Source organism: Protopterus annectens, chromosome 15.part0, assembly GCF_019279795.1.
Source record: "Protopterus annectens isolate FY-2018-M chromosome 15.part0, PAN1.0, whole genome shotgun sequence".
Classification (NCBI taxonomy): domain Eukaryota; kingdom Metazoa; phylum Chordata; order Ceratodontiformes; family Protopteridae; genus Protopterus; species Protopterus annectens.
Window position 1 is genome coordinate 754,589,004 of NC_056749.1, and position 21,254 is coordinate 754,610,257.

At 40.2% G+C, this 21,254-nt stretch overlaps 1 protein-coding gene across 1 annotated transcript in view; it reads right to left on the bottom strand.

Moving 5' to 3' along the window:
• The window catches only part of LOC122790048 (gamma-aminobutyric acid receptor subunit gamma-4-like), a 3,058,882-nt gene that overhangs the window by 15,820 nt on the left and 3,021,808 nt on the right, over positions 1–21,254 (bottom strand). The window contains exon 9 of the mRNA XM_044057614.1: positions 1,715–1,914. Coding sequence (XP_043913549.1) covers positions 1,715–1,914 — 200 coding nt within the window. The remainder of the gene's footprint in view (positions 1–1,714; positions 1,915–21,254) is intronic.

The following is a 21,254-nucleotide window of genomic DNA, read 5'->3' on the forward strand; positions in this document are numbered from 1 at the left end:
AGGGAAATAATACATGAACCCTTCAAGGGTGGTGTGGCCCTCCACCTGTAGTGCTAGGCCTCACAACTTCCCTGGTCAGTCTGTTATTTCCCTGTGATGCCCAAGCTGTAGGGCACTTTTGCTTGTATCTTACCCCAAGCATCATAAGGCTGCTGCAAACTGCTCATGTACCTCCTTATCCTCATTAGCTCGGAGGAACAGTAAGTCAGCTTTGTGGTAAGACATTTAGGCAATTAAAAACTACTAAGACTTGCTGTTGATTTATAGATTCCTACCCAGTTTTTATGATGTTTTCAAACCTGCATTTAATTCACTTTATTGGTGGCTTATGTCACTGCTTGGAAATGAAAGCACCTTGACTCTTGAAGAATAAAGCTGTCAAACACCATTTTATGAATTTCATCTATTACTGTTTTATCAATTACTTCAGTTACTGCTTCATGAATTAAATATATTAATGTCTCATGAATTACTTCTATTACTGTTTTATCAATTACTTCAGTTACTACTTCATGAATTAAATATATTAATGTCTCATGAATTACTTCTATCACTGTTTTATCAATTACTTCAGTTACCACTTCATGAATTAAATATATTAATGTCTCATGAATTACTTCTATTACTGTTTTATCAATTACTTCAGTTACTACTTCATGAATTAAATATATTAATGTCTCATGAATTACTTCTATTACTGTTTTAGGAATTACTCCTGTTTCTGTTCAATGAATTATTTCTGTTACTGTTTCATGATGATCTGCTTTAGAAACAGAAGAAAGCATAAACTATTTTGATTTTTATAAGAAAAGTTATATAAAAATGTTGAAGTGATACAGCATTTACTTTTGTGTATTATGATAATAAATGTATTAAAATGAAAAAAAGGCACTCAATATATGGCCATAAGCTGTATCAGCTGCAATTGCCTATTTTTTATCATTTATTTTATAGTCTAACAAAAGCATAAACTTATAAATCATAAACAAATCACACAACACATGACTTGGTATAGAAGATCCCAAATGTCTTCCTTAGTAGACAGAGCAGAGCGCACAATATAATCTATCATGAGCCACTGTAGTTCAGCTATGTGAAGGAATACAGCTGTTGAAGAACAAGGGTTGAGTCCAGTGAGGGTTAAGTTACAGGCAATGTAGGGAATACAGGGAAATATCTGCTCAATCCCCCTCCCCCATGCATACATAATTTCATGGCCAAAATTACTTACAGCAAGTAAAAGCAAAACATTATAGGTTATCAATCATGACACCATTCACAATTACATTCTGTGGTACTTAATGAACAGTGTTTGGTATTACAATTCTTCAAATAAGTAAATGCAATAACAATGGCACTGTGAGAAGACTGTGCAATCTCAGTCTGAAATGCTGTTGCAGAGACTTTAAAATTACTTTTAAGTTTGAAATGGAGTCATTTTTGCCATCATTTTGGAATAAGTCTGCAAGTTCCCTTGCGTTTTTAATAGAATAGTGTTGAGCATTTGTAACAACACAAGTTAACTACTTTGTTCAACTCCAGCTGCATAATTACATTAGAAATAGCTGAAAACCAGATCAAGTACAAATTGCAGAACCTTTTGCTGCTTACAGCATATTCTGAAATAATCTGCAACAGATTAATGGGCATTTCTTTGCACTTGCTTTCAAGATGTATGCTCAGGGAATAGTTACACCAAATATTAAATCCTTACCGCTTTGACCTTCTTGCTGTCTGCTTCCAGTTTTCTATTTCCAACCAAGTAGTTCAGCGTGGCATATTCTATCAACGCAGCGAAGACAAAGATGAAGCAGACTGAGACAAAGAGGTCCATTGCAGTGATATATGATACCCTAGGCAGGTGCTTCCGGGAAATCGTACTTAGAGTCGTCATGGTTAGAACTGTGGTGATGCCTAGGCAACGAAAAGCAGAAAACATTTCCTGTCATTTTAAGCCATAAATATTCCTAACAAGCTGATATTTGGATTTGTGAACCAGCTACTTATAATTTAAAGATATTTTACTGTGAAAGACCTGTGCAGAATAAAATCCTGCATTACGCTCCTCAGATGAATTCTAAGAATTGTTCAAAATGTTCATGGGGTTATTACACCCTGGCAACAAAGAGCCCTGAGTTTAAATTTATAGGGATAGGATTGAATCTCACATTCAATACTTAGTTCATGACCATAAGCACTTCGTGGCAATTCTTTTAGAGCAACTTTTAAAATGGTTAAAGTTTTGCAAACCAAAAATATTGTGTGGGATTCATAACATCGTCAGAAATGCCTGCAGAGACAGAAACACTTGCTGAAAAGATGACACTTTTTTCACAGAAGTAAAAATGCGTTATGATCATTGAAATACATTATAAGTTGTTTTAGGCACAGTAACCTATCAGATGTTTCTACTTGAAGAGAAATGTACTTTAAGTAATTGCAGACATCGGCATCTGAAAGTCTCATAAATGATCTGAAATTTCCACTGTTCTTGAAAATATTTGGTTTGTAAACCTTGTTTCAGCTTCACATATATTTATTGATTGTATCTAACATGGAAATTGGTTATACAAGTGACGATGCTTTGCCAGAGATGATTTGTACCTAGCACCTTTAGGCTTTCGGCTGCTGGCAAAGGCTCTTGCCTCCCCCATAGTGCCTTTTTTATTCAATGTCTTAAAAGCAACACTACCAACATGAAATTAACTAATAAGAACAAAATAAGGGTCATGCTACTAAATGCTAGAAGCTTAAACCAAAAACTGCACTCCCTGGAAGCACTTCTATCACTAGAAGATGTAGATGTTTGTGCAGTCACAGAAATCTGGTTTAAGGCCTCAAAGAGTACCCTGGACGTGCAAGGCTGCAATGCCTTCCATACCTTTAGACCATAAAAATGAATGCGTTAAAACCAAAGGAGGCAGTGTTTCAATCTTATACTAGAGATAAATTTACCTCCCATCTAGATAGACTGGACAATGCCATGGAGTTACTCCAGGTTCAGGTTACAGTTGGTAAGACCCCCATTCACATCATAGCCAGTTATAGATCCCCTCCATGGGTCACAACACCCATGAAGCCTACTTAACCAAACGAGACAATCCAAATTTTACTGAACACACTGGTTATGGGGGATTTCAATTATCCCACCATCAACTGGAAACCTACACTAGCCCTAAGTTGCTACAGCAAAAGTTCCTTGACTTTGTTAATTCAAATGCCCTGGAACAAACTGTCCATACCCCAACAAGGGGAGCAAATATTTTGGTTCTGGTTCTCACCAACATGTAAAACAGATGCACTTCCACCATTAGTTAAAATTCACCACAAATCAGTCGCCTTTGAGCTGGTACTAACACCAGAACTCACAAAGGGTGAAATCAGACTAAAAAACTTCACCAAGGCAAACTATACCCTCCAAGGTGAAGGTATAAATGCATTCCAAGCCCCACCCCAAGCTGGAAGTGGTAACTATGTTGAAGCTTATACTAAAGCCCCATACAATCACTTGCCTAAGTGTATAAATTGGTTGTACCATAAAGAATCAAAGCCAGAGCCCCAAGTAAAAACAAGCTGCCATGACGGACATCCAGCTTCAGCAAACTGTAAAATAAATGCAAAAAGTGGGTGTCCAAGAAAACAAAGACAAGGCCCAAACAATGAAAAACCACTCTCCTCAGCCTCAACAGGCAAATAAGACAACTTGTCAAATCCTCCAAGAGCTCCTTTGAGAGAAACTTAGCAAGTACAGCCAAGAATAGCCATAAAGCCTTTTACAGCTATGTACATAACCTAAAGGGCAGGACCCAAGCATGTGCAGAACTAGTGGCCAATGGTATCACACACACTGACCCAAAAGAGATAGCAAACCTGCTAGCGGATATGTTTGGGGAAACTTTCTCTCCCTTTTCCCCTACTAACTTACAACAAACTCTACATATCTCAAGAGTAGGTCCTCAAATCCTTGTCTAAGGCATAAAACACAGCATCTATGTGATCAGAAGACATACTAGGCTGTCTTCTAAACAGGTTAAAACATGAACTAGCATCACCACTAAGTACTCTTTTCAGTCATAGCCTAACCACAGGCTTTGTTCCTGTGGAATGGAGAACAGCAACAGTTATGCCCATCCACAAAGGTGGGCTAGCAACAGACCCAGGGAATTACAGACCCATAAGCCTAACCAGCCTCATCTGTAAGGCCATGGAATGTATCATTATGGACCTCATAAATAAAGATATAGATGACATCCAAACCCTGGATTATACCAATTTGGCTGCATGAAGGGCAGATACTGCCTTTTAAATTTGGTGGAATTCTTTGAAAATGTGATCAAGGATTTGAACTGTATCTTACTGAAATTGGTACACCTTGTTTGCTGTAGCATAGACTAGATCCAGGCCTGCTGAATCTAGCTTTGTTTATATGCTTGTTGTTTGTTTGCTTGTTATTTCCCTGGAACGCTAATTCCACCTAATACGCGGCTTCTGTGGATCACTAGTGATATCTGCATTGCTTACTGTACTTATTTCCTTGTTTCACTTGAAAGAAAGTTACTGTTTGTCGTTTTTGCATTTAAGTTACCTGTAACACATTGCACTTAAGTTACCTGGCACTTGCTCACTAAAGCAATTATATAAGTCAGCACTAAAAATTAAAAGCACTACACCCTCACTCCCCACTGGCCCTGGTTTTCAATTATTAAGGAATTCCCAATATTATTCTAGCATGTCCAAAGGTCAGTTGTCAATCTCCTCTCCGGTCCAGCTGGTGAATCTGGGAATCTTGAGGCAATGTTACAACTGCCTCATGTACACAGACAACCCTCTCCTCCTCTCAACAAATTCCAACACATGTGAGAGATGCAACCATATAGCCAAACTGGAGGCTAAGCTCTCTCAACTCAGTACTGGCATAACCAGTCAGGAGGAGAAGGAAACCACACTCACTACAATTCCAGTCTCACATAGACCTACCACGACAGCAAACCAAACACATAATCACACAAAAACATACTCGGAGGCTCTAAATAAAGATCTGCCGAAGCAGCAGAGACCTCCAAAGCAGACACCCATGCAGCCGCTACCCCAAAACAAAACACGTGCAACACATATCTCACAAAGCCAGTGTGCCAAACAGTCACAGCCCTTAAGACTAAACAACACACCTAATACACTTGTAATAGGTGACTCTATCATCAGGCACACTGATGTCCCACTCACCAGGCTGAACAAGGAGAGGGTCACGGTGAGCAGCCTGTCGGGTGCTAGGATCCGCCACATAACACAAGCACTCAGGTCACTCCAAGGCAAGTACAAATATGACTCAGTCATTGTCCATGCTGGTGTGAATGACCTGAGACGTACCTCCCTGGACTACATGAAAAGAGACATAAAGGAGCTCTCTGAGCATGTAGCCCAGGCCGGTATGACCCTGACCTTGAGTAGCATCTTACCCTCACCAAGAATGATGCCACAATATGAAGACAAGATGATCAATTTCAACAATTGGCTTAAGTACTGGTGTCATTCAAAGGGGATCCAATGCCTGTCAGCTTGGGATGATATGCTCGACAAGCCATGATGCTTCGCTAGGGACGGCTTGCACCTGTCACCCCTGGGCTTCCGGATATTGGCAAAGGCTCTTGCTACCCCCATAGTGCCTTTTTTAGGCAAGGCTCAAAAGACAAACCCACCTCCATAGGTATCACAAGGGATAAGAAACTAAGAGTAATGCTACTCAACGCCAGAAGTCTAAACCTCAAGATGCACGCACTCGAAACTCTCCTTAGCATGGAGAACATCGATATCTGTGCAGTAACAGAAACCTGGTTCAGGGCTCCAGAGAGCACCCCAGCACTACCAGGTTATACCTCATACCATGCTTTTCGGCCCCAAAACTTGGACCAAACCACAAAAGGAGGGGGAGTATCGATATTCATCAAAGATACCCACACCTCCAGGTTGGTGGCAAAGCACGAAGCATCAGAGACTATCCATGTGCAACTAACAATGGGTAAAACTGCCTTCCAGTTTATAGCCTGCTACAGACCACCCTCCCAAACCCAGGAACCCCACTCGGCCTTCCTGAGAACACTGGAAAATATGAAGGTCTCTCCAAACACCATTATATTGGGCGACTTCAACTACCCAAACATAGACTGGGAGGCATTACTCTAGCTCCAACACCCTAGCCCAAAGGTTCCTAGAATTTATAAACTCAAATGCTATGGAACAACTTGTTACCACTCCCACAAGAGGGGAAAACATACTGGACCTGATCATCACCAACATGGGGACTCTATGCTCCAGACCAGAAGTGTATCCCTCACTGGTAAGATCAGACCATAAACTAATCTCACTGGATAGTCACATCCCGACCCCACCCCTGCCCAGAAAACCACAGTGAAAAACTTCTCTAAAGCAAATTTTACACTCCTCAAAACTGAGGTGGAATCCTTCAAAGCCCCCGGGCCTGTGGAAAATATGGCCCAGACTGCAGAATCCTTTATAAACGCATTCTATGAACACCTTCAGGAATGCATGGATCATGCGATCCCAAATAAAACCAAGACCCAATCCTCCAAAGGCAGACGTCCTGTCTGGTGGACCCCAGCCATAAACAAACTATAAAATAGAAGGAGGAAGCTACTAAATGATAAAGCAAAATCCCAAAAAGGGAAGGCATCACTGATCAGTATTAGCCAAAAACTACGGGCACACATAAAATTGTCTAAGGCCAGCTTCGAGAGAAAAATTGAACAGGACACTAAGGATAATCACAAGGCTTTCTTTAGTTATGTTAGGAATCTGGGTGGTAATTCCCAGATATGCTCAGAATTAGTCCAAAATGACAAAAAATACACCGAACCCACAGACATTGCCAACATCCTAGCTGACAGGTTCAGCGCAAACTTCTCCCCACCAAAAGGGCAAATATCTATCCCAGCAGAGTGCTGCCCCCCTGACATCTCAGATGCTCAGGTAAGAGCCGCCCTCTCCAAAGCAAAAAACGCAGCATCAATGGGACCAGATGGTGTCCCGGGCTGCGTCCTTCATGAACTCAAAGAAGAGCTAAACCCAAACATAAAACTACTGTTCAATCTCAGCCTTACTACAGGATATGTGCCCAAAGAGTGGCGTACAGCAACAGTGGTCCCTCTCCATAAAGGTGGTGCCTCAACGGATCCTGGAAACTATCGCCCCATAAGCCTGACTAGCTTGGTCTGCAAAGCTATGGAAAGGAATCATCATGGACCTCATAAATAAAGATATTGAGGACCTACAAACACTGGATCCTACCCAGTTCGGCTTTGTTAAGGGCAGATCCTGCCTCTTAAACCTGGTTGATTTCTTTGAAACAGTCACCAAGGCCATTGATGAGGGGAAGGTGGTCCACACAGCCTACCTGGACCTCACAAAAGCCTTCGATACAATACCCCACTCGGGCATTATAGATAAGCTCACCAGCTTAAATATAAACCCCTATGTCACTAGATGGATTGCAAACTGGCTCAAGGACAGAACCCACATGGTTAGAATTGTTGGAGCCATGTCAGACTCCAAACCAGTTACAAGTGGTGTCCCACAAGGCTCAGTCCTGGGACCTCTCTTGTTCGGTATATATTTCTCGGAGGTACAGGCCAACACGGAAGGACTATGGCTGACCAAGTTCGCAGATGACTGCAAACTGGGCGCCATAATCGACTCTCCAGCCGACACAAGCATCCTCCAAAAGGGCCTCATAGAAACAGACAACTGGTGCCAGAGCCATGGCCTCAAGCTAAATGCCAAAAAGTGTATAGTCATCCCCTTTGGCAAAAACAAAGTTGCCACAAATTACCACATAGGTGGAAATCCATTAAGTACAGAAGAAGTAATTAGGGACCTGGGGACCCAAGTTGATAGCAATCTCTCATTTGACAACCACGTGGCCAAAGGGGTTAGAAAAACATTTTATATAGCCCACCTAATCATGAAGGGATTCACATCTAGATCAGGGGAGGTCATCGTGCCTCTCTACTCATCCCTCATCAGGCCCATAATTGAGTACAATGCCCCTTTTGGGATGTACTTTACCAGACACCTGCAGCAACTGGAAAGACCCCAAAAGTACCTCACCAAGAGGATCAAAGGGCTCAAACAGATGCCATATGCTGCCCAGTTAAAGAAACTCCAGCTCTACTCAGTGGCATACCGCCTGTTCAGAGGCGATCTGTGCCTGACGTATAAAGCCATGTCCAACCCGGAATTAATGGACATGCTGCACCTCAGAAAATCCAAATCCCATCGAGCTACGCGCTCGAGAGACTTGAACCTCAGCACTGAAATAAATAGGACATGCTGGAGGGACAGATTCATAACCCAGAGGCTCCCTTCACTCTGGAATAAAATCCCAGTCCAGGTTAGGCAGAGTCCCTCATTGACTCTCTTCAAGAGGAATCTTGATGAGTGGATGGGAGATCGTAGGTTTACCCCGGGTATCACTTCTGTGTCACTGTTAGATAGAGGCACAGTATACTAACCTCGAAAAAGGGCATAGCAAAATAAATTTAAAATGGGTGGTGAAAGCCAAACACATTCTGGCTAGGCTTATAAATGCCCTAGGGCAGATAGCCTAGTATGAACCTATGAACCTATGAACCTAAAATCTGTGCACACAGCATACCTCGACCTGGCAAAGGCTTTCGACACAATCCCACATTTAGGCATTTGTGATAAACTTAGCAAAATATTGTAAACCCCTTTGTTATAAAAATGGATTGCCAACTGGCTCCCAAACCACAGCAGACTTGTTACCAGTGGGGTGCCACAGAAGTTCAATGCTGAGCCTCCTACTGTTTAGTATACACTTCTCAGAAGCTCATGTCAAAACTAAGAGTTTGTGGCTGACCAAGTCTGCAGACGAATGCAAACTAGTTGCAATCACTGAATCCCAAAATGATGTCAGTATACTCCAGGTGGATGTCACACAAACCAATGACTGGTGTATTAGTCACGATCTCAAACTGATTGCAAAGTAATGCATCATCATTCTCTTCAGCACAAACAATGTCCTCTCACACTATCAAATTAACAACAATACCCTAGGTACCCAGTGGTATGGGACCTGGAATCACAAGTTGATTGCGACTTTAACTTCAGCCACCATGTGTCTACCATAGCAAGGAAAACCTTCTATGTAGCACACTTGATTAGTAAAGGCATCACCTCAAGAGCAAAAGATGTTATAACCCCCCCCTATACTCGGCACTTATCTGACCCATAATTGAGTATAATGCCCCATTTGGCATGTACCATACTAAGCATCTGCAGCAATTAGAGAGGCCTCAGAGGTTTCTAACAAAGATCATCAAGGGGCTCCAGCATATGCCTTACACAGACCCTGTCACTATACTCTGTATCGTATAGACTTTCTTTTCTTAGGGGAGACTTATGCCTGGTCTACAAAGCAATCCAAGACCCATACCTAATGAACTTGTTACATATTTGTAAATCAAATGGGACAAGGGCTACCTATTCTAGGGATGTAAATATGGCCTGCGATGTAAATAGAACATGCTGGAGGGACAGATTTAACTTCCAACGACTGCCACATCTTTGGAACAGGCTACCAAACCATGTGAAACAAAGAACTTCTATGACAGTGTTCAAAAGGAACCTGGACAAGTGGCTGGGGCAACATAAATTCTTTGCAATGCTAGAGCCCACAATCCTCCTGTACATGAGCAGTCATCACTAAATGCAATCTTGGGTATTGACTAGCATTTCAATGGTATTACATTGGGATGAAACGGCTAGGCTTAAAATGACCTCCGGTTCGATAGCCTAGTAATCTCCTATGATCCTACATATCTATAGATCTATATCTATCTATCTATCTATCTATCTATCTATCTATCTATCTATATGTATATATAGGTTTACTATTGTTTATTCGAATGGAAAAACATTTTTTATTCAAATAAACGAATGGTAATATCGAAAGTAAAAAAAAAACTAATGTTCACAATGTCGAACCAAATGCTCGATGCATTTGACTCGACATTGTTGTTGAAACCACCATGTCATAGCCGTACAGGAGCTGATGTAAATCAAACTCCTATACAGCTATCACTTATAGCCCCCCCCCCCTACTTATATATTCTAACTCCGAGATTGCACTACAGTAGAGATGTGGATGAATTTCCGCTCCCCACTGTACCGCGATCTCCGTGCAGATAGTCAATTTACACTTATGCAAATGCAGTTGTGCATTTGCTTAAGTGGATTCGACTATCTGTTGCAAAACTGTTTGTGCTTTCGACATTCTGTTTTTCAGCACATTGCAGCCGATAGAATGTTGTTCGCACAAACAATAGTTAACTATATATATATATATATATATATATATATATATATATATATATATATATATATATATATATATATCTATATATATCAGTAGAGAAGTAATAAAATATAAATAAATCTGGACTTACAGTGAAGGATGGCATTTTTCCAGACTGGTAAATTTTGCAAAAGATGGTGCTAACACTTAAATGTTCTCATTTATGACAGTCATAGGTTCATAGGTAGGTACTAGGCTATCGGCCCAAAGGCCTACACAAGCCTAGCCAACAAGGTTCCCTGGCTTATGCCACCCAAGCAAGTTATTTTCCTGTGCCACTGACGAGCAGACACAAAGAAGTGATCCCCGGGGTGTATTTCTTATTTCCCATCCACTCATCAAGATTTTTCTTGAAGAGTGCTAATGAAGAACTTTGCTTGACATAGATGGGTAGCCTGTTCCAGAGTATGGGAAGTCTCTGGGATAGGAATCTATCCCTCCAGCATGTCCTGTTTATTGTGGTGACAAGGTTTAGGTCCCTAGAGCTACCTAGAGTAGCTCTGAGGGATTGGGATTTCTTTAGGTGTAGCATGTCCAACAGCCCTGGATTTGACATAGCTTTATATGTTAGGCAGAGATCACCTCTGAGTAGGCGATATGCTACGGAGTAAAGCTGGAGTTTTTTGAGGCGGTCAGTGTAGAGCATTTGTTTGAGTCCAGTAATCCTCTTTGTGAGGTACTTCTGTGGCCTTTTCAGCTGCTGCAGATGTCTTGTGAGGTACATTCCAAAAGGGGCGTTGTACTCTATAATGGGTCTAATGAGTGATGAGTAGAGGGTAACGATTATCTCTTTTTTCCTGGATAAGAACCTTTTTATGATGAGATGTGCCACGTAGAAGGACTTCCTAACTACTGTGGCGATGTGACTATCAAAGGAGAGACTACTGTCCACCTGGGTCCCAAGGTCTCTTATCACGCATTCGGTGTTAAGTAGATTGCTGCCTATGTGGTAGTTCATGGGTACAGAGTTTTCCAAAGTGGATGACACTGCACTTTTTGGCATTGAGCTTGAGGCCATGGCTCTGACACCAGGCATCTGTTTCAGAGAGGCCCTTCTGTAGGATGTTCACATCATTTGGGGACTTGACTATGGCTCCTAGTTTGCAGTCATCTGCGAACTTCGTTAGCCAGAGGCCTTCTGTGTTAGCCTGTACTTCAGAGAAGTAGATACCAAACAGGAGTGGTCCCAGGATGGAACCCTGTGGTACTCCACTTATCACTGGTTTGAGGTCAGATTTGGAGTCTGCAACTTTTACAGTGTGGGTTCTGTCAGTGAGCCAGTTGGCAACCCATCTTGTGACATAGGAATTTATGCCTAGTTTATTGAGTTTAGCTATAATTCCAGAATGGGGGATGGTGTCAAAAGCCTTGGCGAGGTCAAGATAGGCTGTGTGAACCACTTTACCCTCATCTATGGCTTTGGTGACTGCCTCAAAGAAGTCGATCAGTTTCAGGAGGCATGATCTGCCTTTCACAAACCGGAACTGGGTGGGATCCAGAGTTTGGAGGTTACCAATGTCTTTGTTTATGAGTTCCATGATGATAAGTTCCATGGCTTGGTCATTGGCATATCTTCTGAGTGACAAGACCTAGCTTTGGCAGACTAGGATGAGCTTTATTGCCATGAATCTATCTATCCATAATGTGAACACTAGAAACTATCAAGAAGGTGCACATTTAATGTCATTATAATGAACATCTCAGTCAATCAGGACATTGGCTGTACTGTCTTCTCCTACACAATCATGTGACAGGCTATAGCCATTTATATAAAATACCTAAATGTAGTCACACAAAACATTTGAAAATGGACTCCCTCCCAAAAAAAAACATAAATCTGCAGAGACATAACGAAAACAGTGGAGGGGAGGAATCAAATAATATGCCATTATAAAACAACAACAACAACAATAAAAGTAAACTTTAACATTCTTTGCAGGGGGATCTCATATATAGCCCCTTGTATACTCCCTTGGGAGGCTGTACCCACAACCTATTATTCATTAAATCATAAATGTGCATCACACCTCAAGGAAACATCACCTTAGAAAAGGGTAAAATGTAGTCTCAAATGATATGACCCCAGAGTTAAAATAAATTCATAGAGAAAAAAGACACTATCATCTTTGGGGAATACAGTTTTAAACAAGTACATTTAGTCAAGCTAGATGTTAATAAGATAAAAAAGAACACAGCATATAACATATTTTTCTGTTGTTTTTGATATCTAAGGTGGTTTCTTTTTACTGTGATAGTGACATCATGATAAAATCATTTGACCTCTTCTGACTGTGTCAAATAATACGGAGGCAGTCTGTAATGAAATTAAGGCTTATGATTTTCATAAAACTGATACAAAAATCTGCATTTAATTATTTTTTTTTAAGACATCACATGTCACAATGTGCACTGAAAGTGGCACATTCATTAACATGCCCAGTGTGAATATTATCAGGATAAGTTATTTTCAGATTTTTTTTAAACTATAACATCCTACCACCCACATTAGTAGCATAGCTAGGGTGGAGCAAAAGGGACACCTGCCCTGGGAGCAGAGTGTGTGTGTGTGTGTGGGGGGGTCACGATAAGCTGATCTCAGTCTCTTTTTAATGCAGTACTGGCTTTAGCACTCTAGTGGTTTGCTACAGTTTAAAAGTAGAAAAAATTAGGTAGAGTATAAACTGCATCAAGTGTTTGCTACAGTTTAAAAATAAGAAATGTTGTTTTTTTACTAAAACCTGAGCTTTGTAGTGCTTCATGCAGATAGGGTACAAACTGTAACAACTGTTTGATAACTTTGTAGCAAACAGCTTGCTAAAATTATTTTTTAAAGTAATTATGTTGAAGGAGGGTTGGGAGCAGGGCATAGAAACAGGACCTGAATGGCTGGGCAGGTGAGGAGAGGGGCATGTTGTGAATCTGGCCACCTGGTTGGTGTGCCATTGGAAGGAACATCCATTTTTTTTTTTTGCAATAGAAGAGTTGGGGAGTGGGTGTAGATCTAACTATAATAAGTCAGTCTGACTTGAAGGGCAGAGGTGCTGGTTCATAGTACTTATCCAGGACGCTGGTTGAACCAGCTATGCTTCTGACCCACATATTCGGAACCGCTGTATAAGACAGTTCACTTTTAACATTTCATATTGCTTCCTGTTGAACAGAACCTCATCCCAAAGAATTCAGTAGTCCTGAGATACTACATTTCAAAAATGCCACCAATGTGCAGCTGTGCACAGACATAAACAGTAATTCAGAATACTATAGTCACAGCAGTTAACCACTAAGCCATCACAGCTGTAAACAACCCTTTCAGGACTTGAACCCAGGACCCCATATACCATAGTGAAAGCATAGTCAAAGCACTTAACCATTAAGCTATATCAGATCAGAATAGCAACACAAAAGGAGAAATATCTTACTAATTTCATTGATACTGAATGGTCTTGTACTGAAGAAGACCAAGAAAAGTAGATACAGCATGCTAGTTGCTGGCTGTAAAAGAGGTAAAAAAGTCAAGGTCAGGAAATGGTGTCAGTAAGACAGAGTAATGGAAATAAATGCTGTTGGGAACTTAGAGAGAGCTTGCATCATCCTGCATAACACAATACACCAGTAGAATGCATAAACTGGCTTGTACATAATCAACAGGAATTAAATAAAACTGTGGTCAGTAAATAAAGTATTATTCTGATTGTGAAATTGAAATTAGAATAGAGTATACCACAAAGTTTATTAAAGGACATAAAGCAAAACTGTAAGTAGGACATATATGTTACAAGTACAATTACAAAATAAAATCGTCATATCCCCATTTCTCCAACCACGTTTTTAAAGAAGCACAAAGACTAATAGGATGACATTTAAATGTAGAGTGCTCCTCTTTGCACCTTAGAAGGTGTATTCACCATGTTAGTTTAGACATGGCCAATAGGCGGCAGCAAAATATTTTTTTCTGTCGATCTAATGTTCACCTTCATACCTATGTGTACTATTATTAATTGTATTGTTTAATAAATCTAGGTTTAGAAAAAAAATACATTACATACTGTATGAAAACTTTGTTGCTAGTCTGTTGAAATGTCATTATTGAAACTTACTGCATTTTGGTTGAACAATTTTTAAGCACCCTGTGATTAAAATGTTGCTTTGCAGTTTACTCGTTTCACTTTAGAAACCTTGCCTTGCCACTTCAGTTTACCTCCACAATATCATGAGCTTAATTGACTTATAGAAGCACTGTTACTGTGCTTGTACATTGACAGACTGCCACTGGATGGATAGTGTTGTTTTACACACTAAGTAATAAAAATGCTTTGTTGTATAATATAGCTGATTATAAGCAGACCGACAATTACAACTAGCTTATTGTATGTTTGAGAAATGGATGCAAGAAATTAACCTCAGGAGTGAAGCTGATTCTCTAGTATGAGCATATTTAATAACACTGGGAAGAGCTACCAATGACAACTTTATAGTAAGGGAAGGCAACTCAAGAAACACCAAGTTTAAACGACCAACATGGATTTGCTTGGCTTTAAGGTATACAGTGAGATGGCAAATATATTTAAATAGCTAAAGGGAAGCATCTTCACAAAATAATACTTGTGTTTACTGACAACAGTCAACAATCAAGGAGAGAAGGGGAGTTATGTTGTCAAATTTTCATAATGGGAGAACGGCAACAGATACCTTGTGTATAAGAACATAACTACAACAGGGTATCAAGGTGAGAAAATTCATACACACAGCTCTGCAACTGACCGATCTGGACCAACCTTAAAGCAAACTCAAGCCCTAAACCAGCTTGAATGTCAGTCACTTCATAAGAAAGAAACTTCAGTTCAATACCAACAGCTAGACCACTTAAATTACTAAATGTAGACCACTTATTTATTGGTATTACTAATAGAGGTTTTAAAGACCTTAGCTAAAGCAGATACAAACTGTTAAAATGAACTTAAAAACAGATAAAGAAATGTAAAAAAAAATTTTACTTATCTCTGTTGCTTAGTTTATTGCATCTCTCAAAAACCAGCAGCATTTTAAAGGAATACAGCAGTAACAACTTGGGATGATGGGAAAATTCTTAGAAATTAAGCTCTATAACTGACTGGTCTGGAACTGCCTTAAAGCAAACACAAGTCCTGAACTAACTCGACTGTCACTCACCACATAAAGAAATTAGAATCAGAGTTTACAGTTGCCCACCAAAAGCACTAGTCTAGGGTTTGCTGAAGTGGTGCAAAGCTATTTACCTGACTCAGAAAAAATGTAAATTTGTCAGAAGTGTATCCTGTCTTTGACTCAGGCCAGTAGCTGAACCAAAGCCATTAAAAATGTTGACGGGCATCATTCCCCAACACCAAAGCTCACTGAAAGAAACAAAGCCTTACCTAAAAGAACAATAAATTACTGCCACTCTTTTAAGAATTTATTTATTCACTGGATAAGTATGGCAGCTATTGCTGTTTCAGGTGCAGTCTAACACAATTACACATAAGAAAGGCATTGATCTAAAATATAGGACCATACTAGGCAAGTGATAACGGGCACCATTAGATGTCTAGCCATACACACCTTTAAGTAATTCCTTTTCAATTTCCTTAATAGTTCTCACTTCCGAGTTAGTCTCCACTGATATGGAACTCTCAAAAAGCATATAAAGGTCACAGTTCTGTATATTCACTTTTTATCAGGTGGTATTCTCCTATGTACCTAGTCTTCAGTAATGGTTCTGACTGATAACATACTTTCAAGCATATTTCCATTAAAAAAAAAAAAAAAAATCAAAAATCATACCAGGCCTTCAATATTTTCCAAAATCATATAACGTTGCCAGAAGGAGAAATTTTTCATATCATATGCCTACGTATACCATATGTCATACAGTTAGTGCTATGCAATTCAGCATATTTTGTTTAATAAATTACTTGCTACATGCCCATCAGAATCTCTAATTTTTACAAAGGGTTGTATTCATAACTGACTTCCACAGCTTTGGGGGCATTGCTATGCATTAAAAACAAATATTAGGGTCCTGCCAAATTAATAACAATCCCCCTGCTTCACTGAGTACTGACAAAGACAACTGCATACCTTGAGAGGCCAGGTACTCGCAATGCATACATGAATCACTATACCACTGACTGTGATTCACAAATGAGTGAACTGTGGACTATACCGTGTAGGAGGCTTTTAGGTTCATGGCTGTCCAATGACAGACTGTCAGTGCTTAGGTAGGAACAACAATGCCGATGTGTCAAGGAGAGTGATGCTGCATGCAGGTAAATATTGCTGTGTAGCAGCATCAACATACCAAGCATGCTGTAAAAGTACTTGATTTAACACAGTTCTGTATTGTGCTGTAGTACAACAGAGACAGACAGACACACACACTCACACAAAATGCACATGCACACACAGAAATACACACAAATGCACTCTCTCTGCTACACTACTCATGCTACATTCACCAGTGGGAGACGTAACCCAAATGAATCTGTCAAACATATGTAAACAGCCCTTGGCCTGCAGTAATGGCCATTGAGCCTGAAGTATCAATGAATTACACCTGGCTAAAACAACAGGCCAAAGGAAAACTACTATAACAGCAGAACGAACCCTACTAGTCCAGCAGCAGGTGTGCAGCTGCTTGTTAGGATGCATTGCTTCTGCTTATATGGTATTACAGTTTAGAATGCAGTGTCTTACCTGCTGCTAGTTACATTATGTCAGCCATAACACAACCCTACACTGCACAATGTAGACACATTGACTGTTGCACATTTCATGATCATACAGATGGGTCAAATACATGGTGGAACAGTAACACATACTTCTTACACGAATCTCAGTCCATCCAAACAACTTACTGTACACATGGGGCAGCTCCACTGTATGGGTCTCTGCACTACATTTGTAATTCCAGTTACCAACACAGCAGCACATACAGATCGAATATGGGCAAGTCTGAAGCCAAACGTCATGTTATGCCAAATGCTAGCAGATGAGAGGAGTCATTATGAACATTTTCTGTTTATCCAAAACTCAACAATTCCTTCTCATGGATTCAAGTCTCTTAAATATGCATCTTCAGGCAAAACTTCTAGAAGTGAATTACATAACGAGTGTGCTCAACTTTAAATTCCTTAACTCATTTAAAAAAATTCATGCACCTTTTTTGCCAGATTTCATTTCAGCATCATCAGCTGTTTTCTTTTTTGCTGGGATTTTGCTTACCCAGACAAATGTCCATTTATGTTTTATTGGAAAACTTCAGAACTTCCTTATACAATTCCATAAAAAATGTTCTGTAATATTTTTATTTGGCACACAGAATAGATACAAAGGTTTGTAGTTTGAGCACTGTTCCTGCCCTCTAGTGGTACAATCGCAAACAAAGTAGATAAACAGATGCAAAATCCAGTAATCACTCATCCAGTAATTCCTATTTATTTTATTCCTTTTCTGACTAGGTACTCCCTGCATTCCCTGTTCTGGTGGTGCCTCCTCTGATAGTATCTGGTAATCACTTCTCTCCCACCCTCATCAACTCTGTCTAACTTAACTCCAATAATATAATCAAAAAGTAATCAATACACATAATGCACTTCGAACCATGAGGAGAAACTATAGTTTCCCATTTAATTTTACTTACACGTTCAAGTTTGGCAAGCCAACAGCTTTTAAAAAAATCATAGCTGATGAGACAGTAGGCTGAATTTCCCTATTACAAGCCATCAGTAATATTATATACTAAACCCCTCAAAGTATTGTTTGTGGTCACCATAAATGAGGAACCATACAAAATACTCCACATAGTTGGATTTAAGCAGTTCAAAATTTGGAGCATAATGGCTCTTTTATTTATTTTGAATACAAACTATCCATTTGCAAACCACTTTCAAACAGGAGGATCAAATTTCATGAATGTGTGACCTCATTCTCAAGACACCAGTTTTGTTGTCTATATTTGAAGGACTCTTTGCAGCATCATGCAAACTGTCATCCATGTGTTCCTCCTATCTAAACTCTGTTCCTGTTGTCTCTCCCTTTTTTTAAGGGACAGCCTTTAAATTTCCTCCCTTTTGAAAGGACATTTATCATGATACTTCTTTTCAGCCCTGTTTTAACAATGTACTTGCAGTGAGACTGAAATTAATTCTGGCCCACCTGAAAGTGCCTCACCCTTGCAGGATCTCCCCTACTACCTCACTGCATTGTTCTATTCTCTGCCTCAAATCTGAGAGTCAGATAATCTCCTTCATCATACAGCTGCCTCTTGGAAGAGGTGCACCTCTGACAGTATTGTTTTACTTGTAAAGCTGCAGCACACTCTTAATACATCCTTTGTCCTCTCTCTGGTGCTTCCTGTAATGTAGCTTCTACATAGCCGGCATTAGGCACCTGTGAAACCCATGGCCGTGGGGAGCCTTTGATTATCTCCCAGTGAATGAGGGCACACATCCAACAGCCACGAGTTGCTCTGTCCATTACTTCCTCGGCTTGGCACCTTGTCCGCACAGTTCCTTGACGTCACCATGCAATTCAAAACGTTTTTTTTTTTTTTTGTGATTCGTCTATGAGCTGCACTCAGTCAGGTCCACTTCAGTGAAGCAAGGGATCTGATTGGCTGCAGCAGACAGGGAACTAAGTTCTCATTTTTTTTTTTAAATAAGGAAGTGATGAAGCAAGGACCTGATTCCTGTATAAACTGCCTTTAAAAAGGCATGTGTGGCTAATAAGGATTGCTTCTCTTGTTTTTAAACAGAAGAGTTTTCCTTTTAGCTGGTGGCAGCTTGAGCAGGGTTTGGAACAGCGATGGGACAGTGAGGTGCTCTGCTTGACATGTATGGGAAGTCTATTCCAGAGCATGGGCAGTCTCTGGGTTATGAACCTGTCCCTCCAGCAGGTTTAGTTTTAACTTTATTTTTTGTTTGTGTGGGGGTGGTAACCTAGGGAGGTGATTGTATTATTTTTTTGTGCATGTTTCTTGTGCTAAGAGGATTGGAGGGCTGAAGGCTGTGCTTGTACCAGTTTTATTTTGCTTTTGTGTAGCATTCTTATGCTAAGAGGATGGGGGGGTGAGGAGCTGTGGTTGTACCAGTTTTATTTTACTTTTATGTAGCTTTGTTGTGCTAAGAGGATTGGGGGGTGAGGGGCTGTGGTTGTACTATTTATTTTCATTTTACATTTGTTTTCTGGGTAGTCTGATGAGAATAGAACCCATTTTCAGCAGAGGCCCAGGAAGAAAAGCTTCATATGGTAACACATTTGTGAAGGCAACATGGCAGTTTATAGAAAGCTAATTACCTGTTATTTTTTACTTATCGTAGTACATAAGTGGTAGAAATAGGTAAAATAAGTATGGTTTATCTGTTTTTACAAGAGACAATATAAGGGAATGTGAGCTATAATATACATGGAATTGTGATTGCCAGTTGGTTAGGAGGAGAGCATGTGAGTTAGCTATTGGAGGCAAGAGGTAGAGTTGGCTTGTTATTTTTATTGGTAGTAACTATGCTGTATAATGAGGTGGAGACAGAGAGGGATGGGGGTGATGAAAATGAGGAGAGATGATGGGACAGAGAAGAAAAATATATTACAGAGTTTGCTAGACCAGGGAGAGGTGGGCAGCCTTGTGAGGTGATGTCTAAGTGAATAGTTTTTAGGAATATGGGTTAAGTGGTAAAGATTGGCTTATTTCAGCCTGGATTGGGACATGAGCTGTTGCATGGTAGATGTGGCACATAAGTGTAGAGTTCTCAGCATATTGGATTGTGGATGCTAGGCAGGTGGTGGTACTGAGGCTGTAAGCTCTGTTGAGTTTCCATCTTTGTGCAAGGGTATAATGTGTGATATTTTCCAGATGGTTGGGACATATTGCACAGTAACGGCTCTATTAAGTATTGAGATGGGGTAAGAAATGGCTTTGGCTCCTATTTTTTGAAATTCTTCTTTTAGATTATCAGCTGCATTTGCAGTAGGTTTGAGTTTTTTAGGAGTTTTTCAATGGTCTTTGTGGAGATAGGCTAGAAGGAGAATGTTAAGCTATTATTATTGGATGAGATGTCAATTGATGTTGGGTGGTTTGTTGTTTTTGGTTAGTGACAGAATGCTTTCAGTGAAATATTTGTTAGTGCTCGGCAATGGTAGCTATGCTTTTGGTTATATTACGAAGGGGGGGGGGGGGGTTGAGGTTTTGCCAGGGTGAAGGATGTTGTTAATTGCCCAGAATTTTTGTGGATTTTAGTTTCCACTGTAAGTTGGTGTAATAACTCTTTGTATTGGTTTATTTGGTACTTTGTTCCTAATTTGTTGGTAGGCTATTTTACTCTTGTCCAGAATTCCTGTGTTAAGAGGATTTGGGGGGGGGGGGGTGAGGGGCTGTGGTTGTACCAGTATTTAACTTTTCTCCATTATTCTTCTGCTGAGAGGGTTGGGGTGGGGGTTGAGGGCTGTGGTTGTACCACTGTTTTACATTTGTCCATAATTTTCTTGCTAATAGACTGAGAAAGGGAGGCTTGTCTGTAATGTCCAGATGTAGTCATGGGGTGGGGGGGGGGCAAGGTAATCTAGGGAGATGACTGCATTACTTTTTTGTGCAGATGTCTTGTACTAAGCTGACTGGGGGGTGTGGGGAGTCAGTCATGCACAAGAATGTTAATTAACTTATTTTTGTTTTATCTAATTGTGCTGAAAATTTGGAAGGAGGGATAGCAGCTGTGAGAATGCTGTAGACAGTACAGATATTTTAATGTTACAAATACAAACCCTGTTGTGCCAGTATTTGTGTGTACCAGCAATGTTTACAATTATCCCTGATGCTACAACTTTCTTCTATAACTTTTTGCTTTGTCCAGAA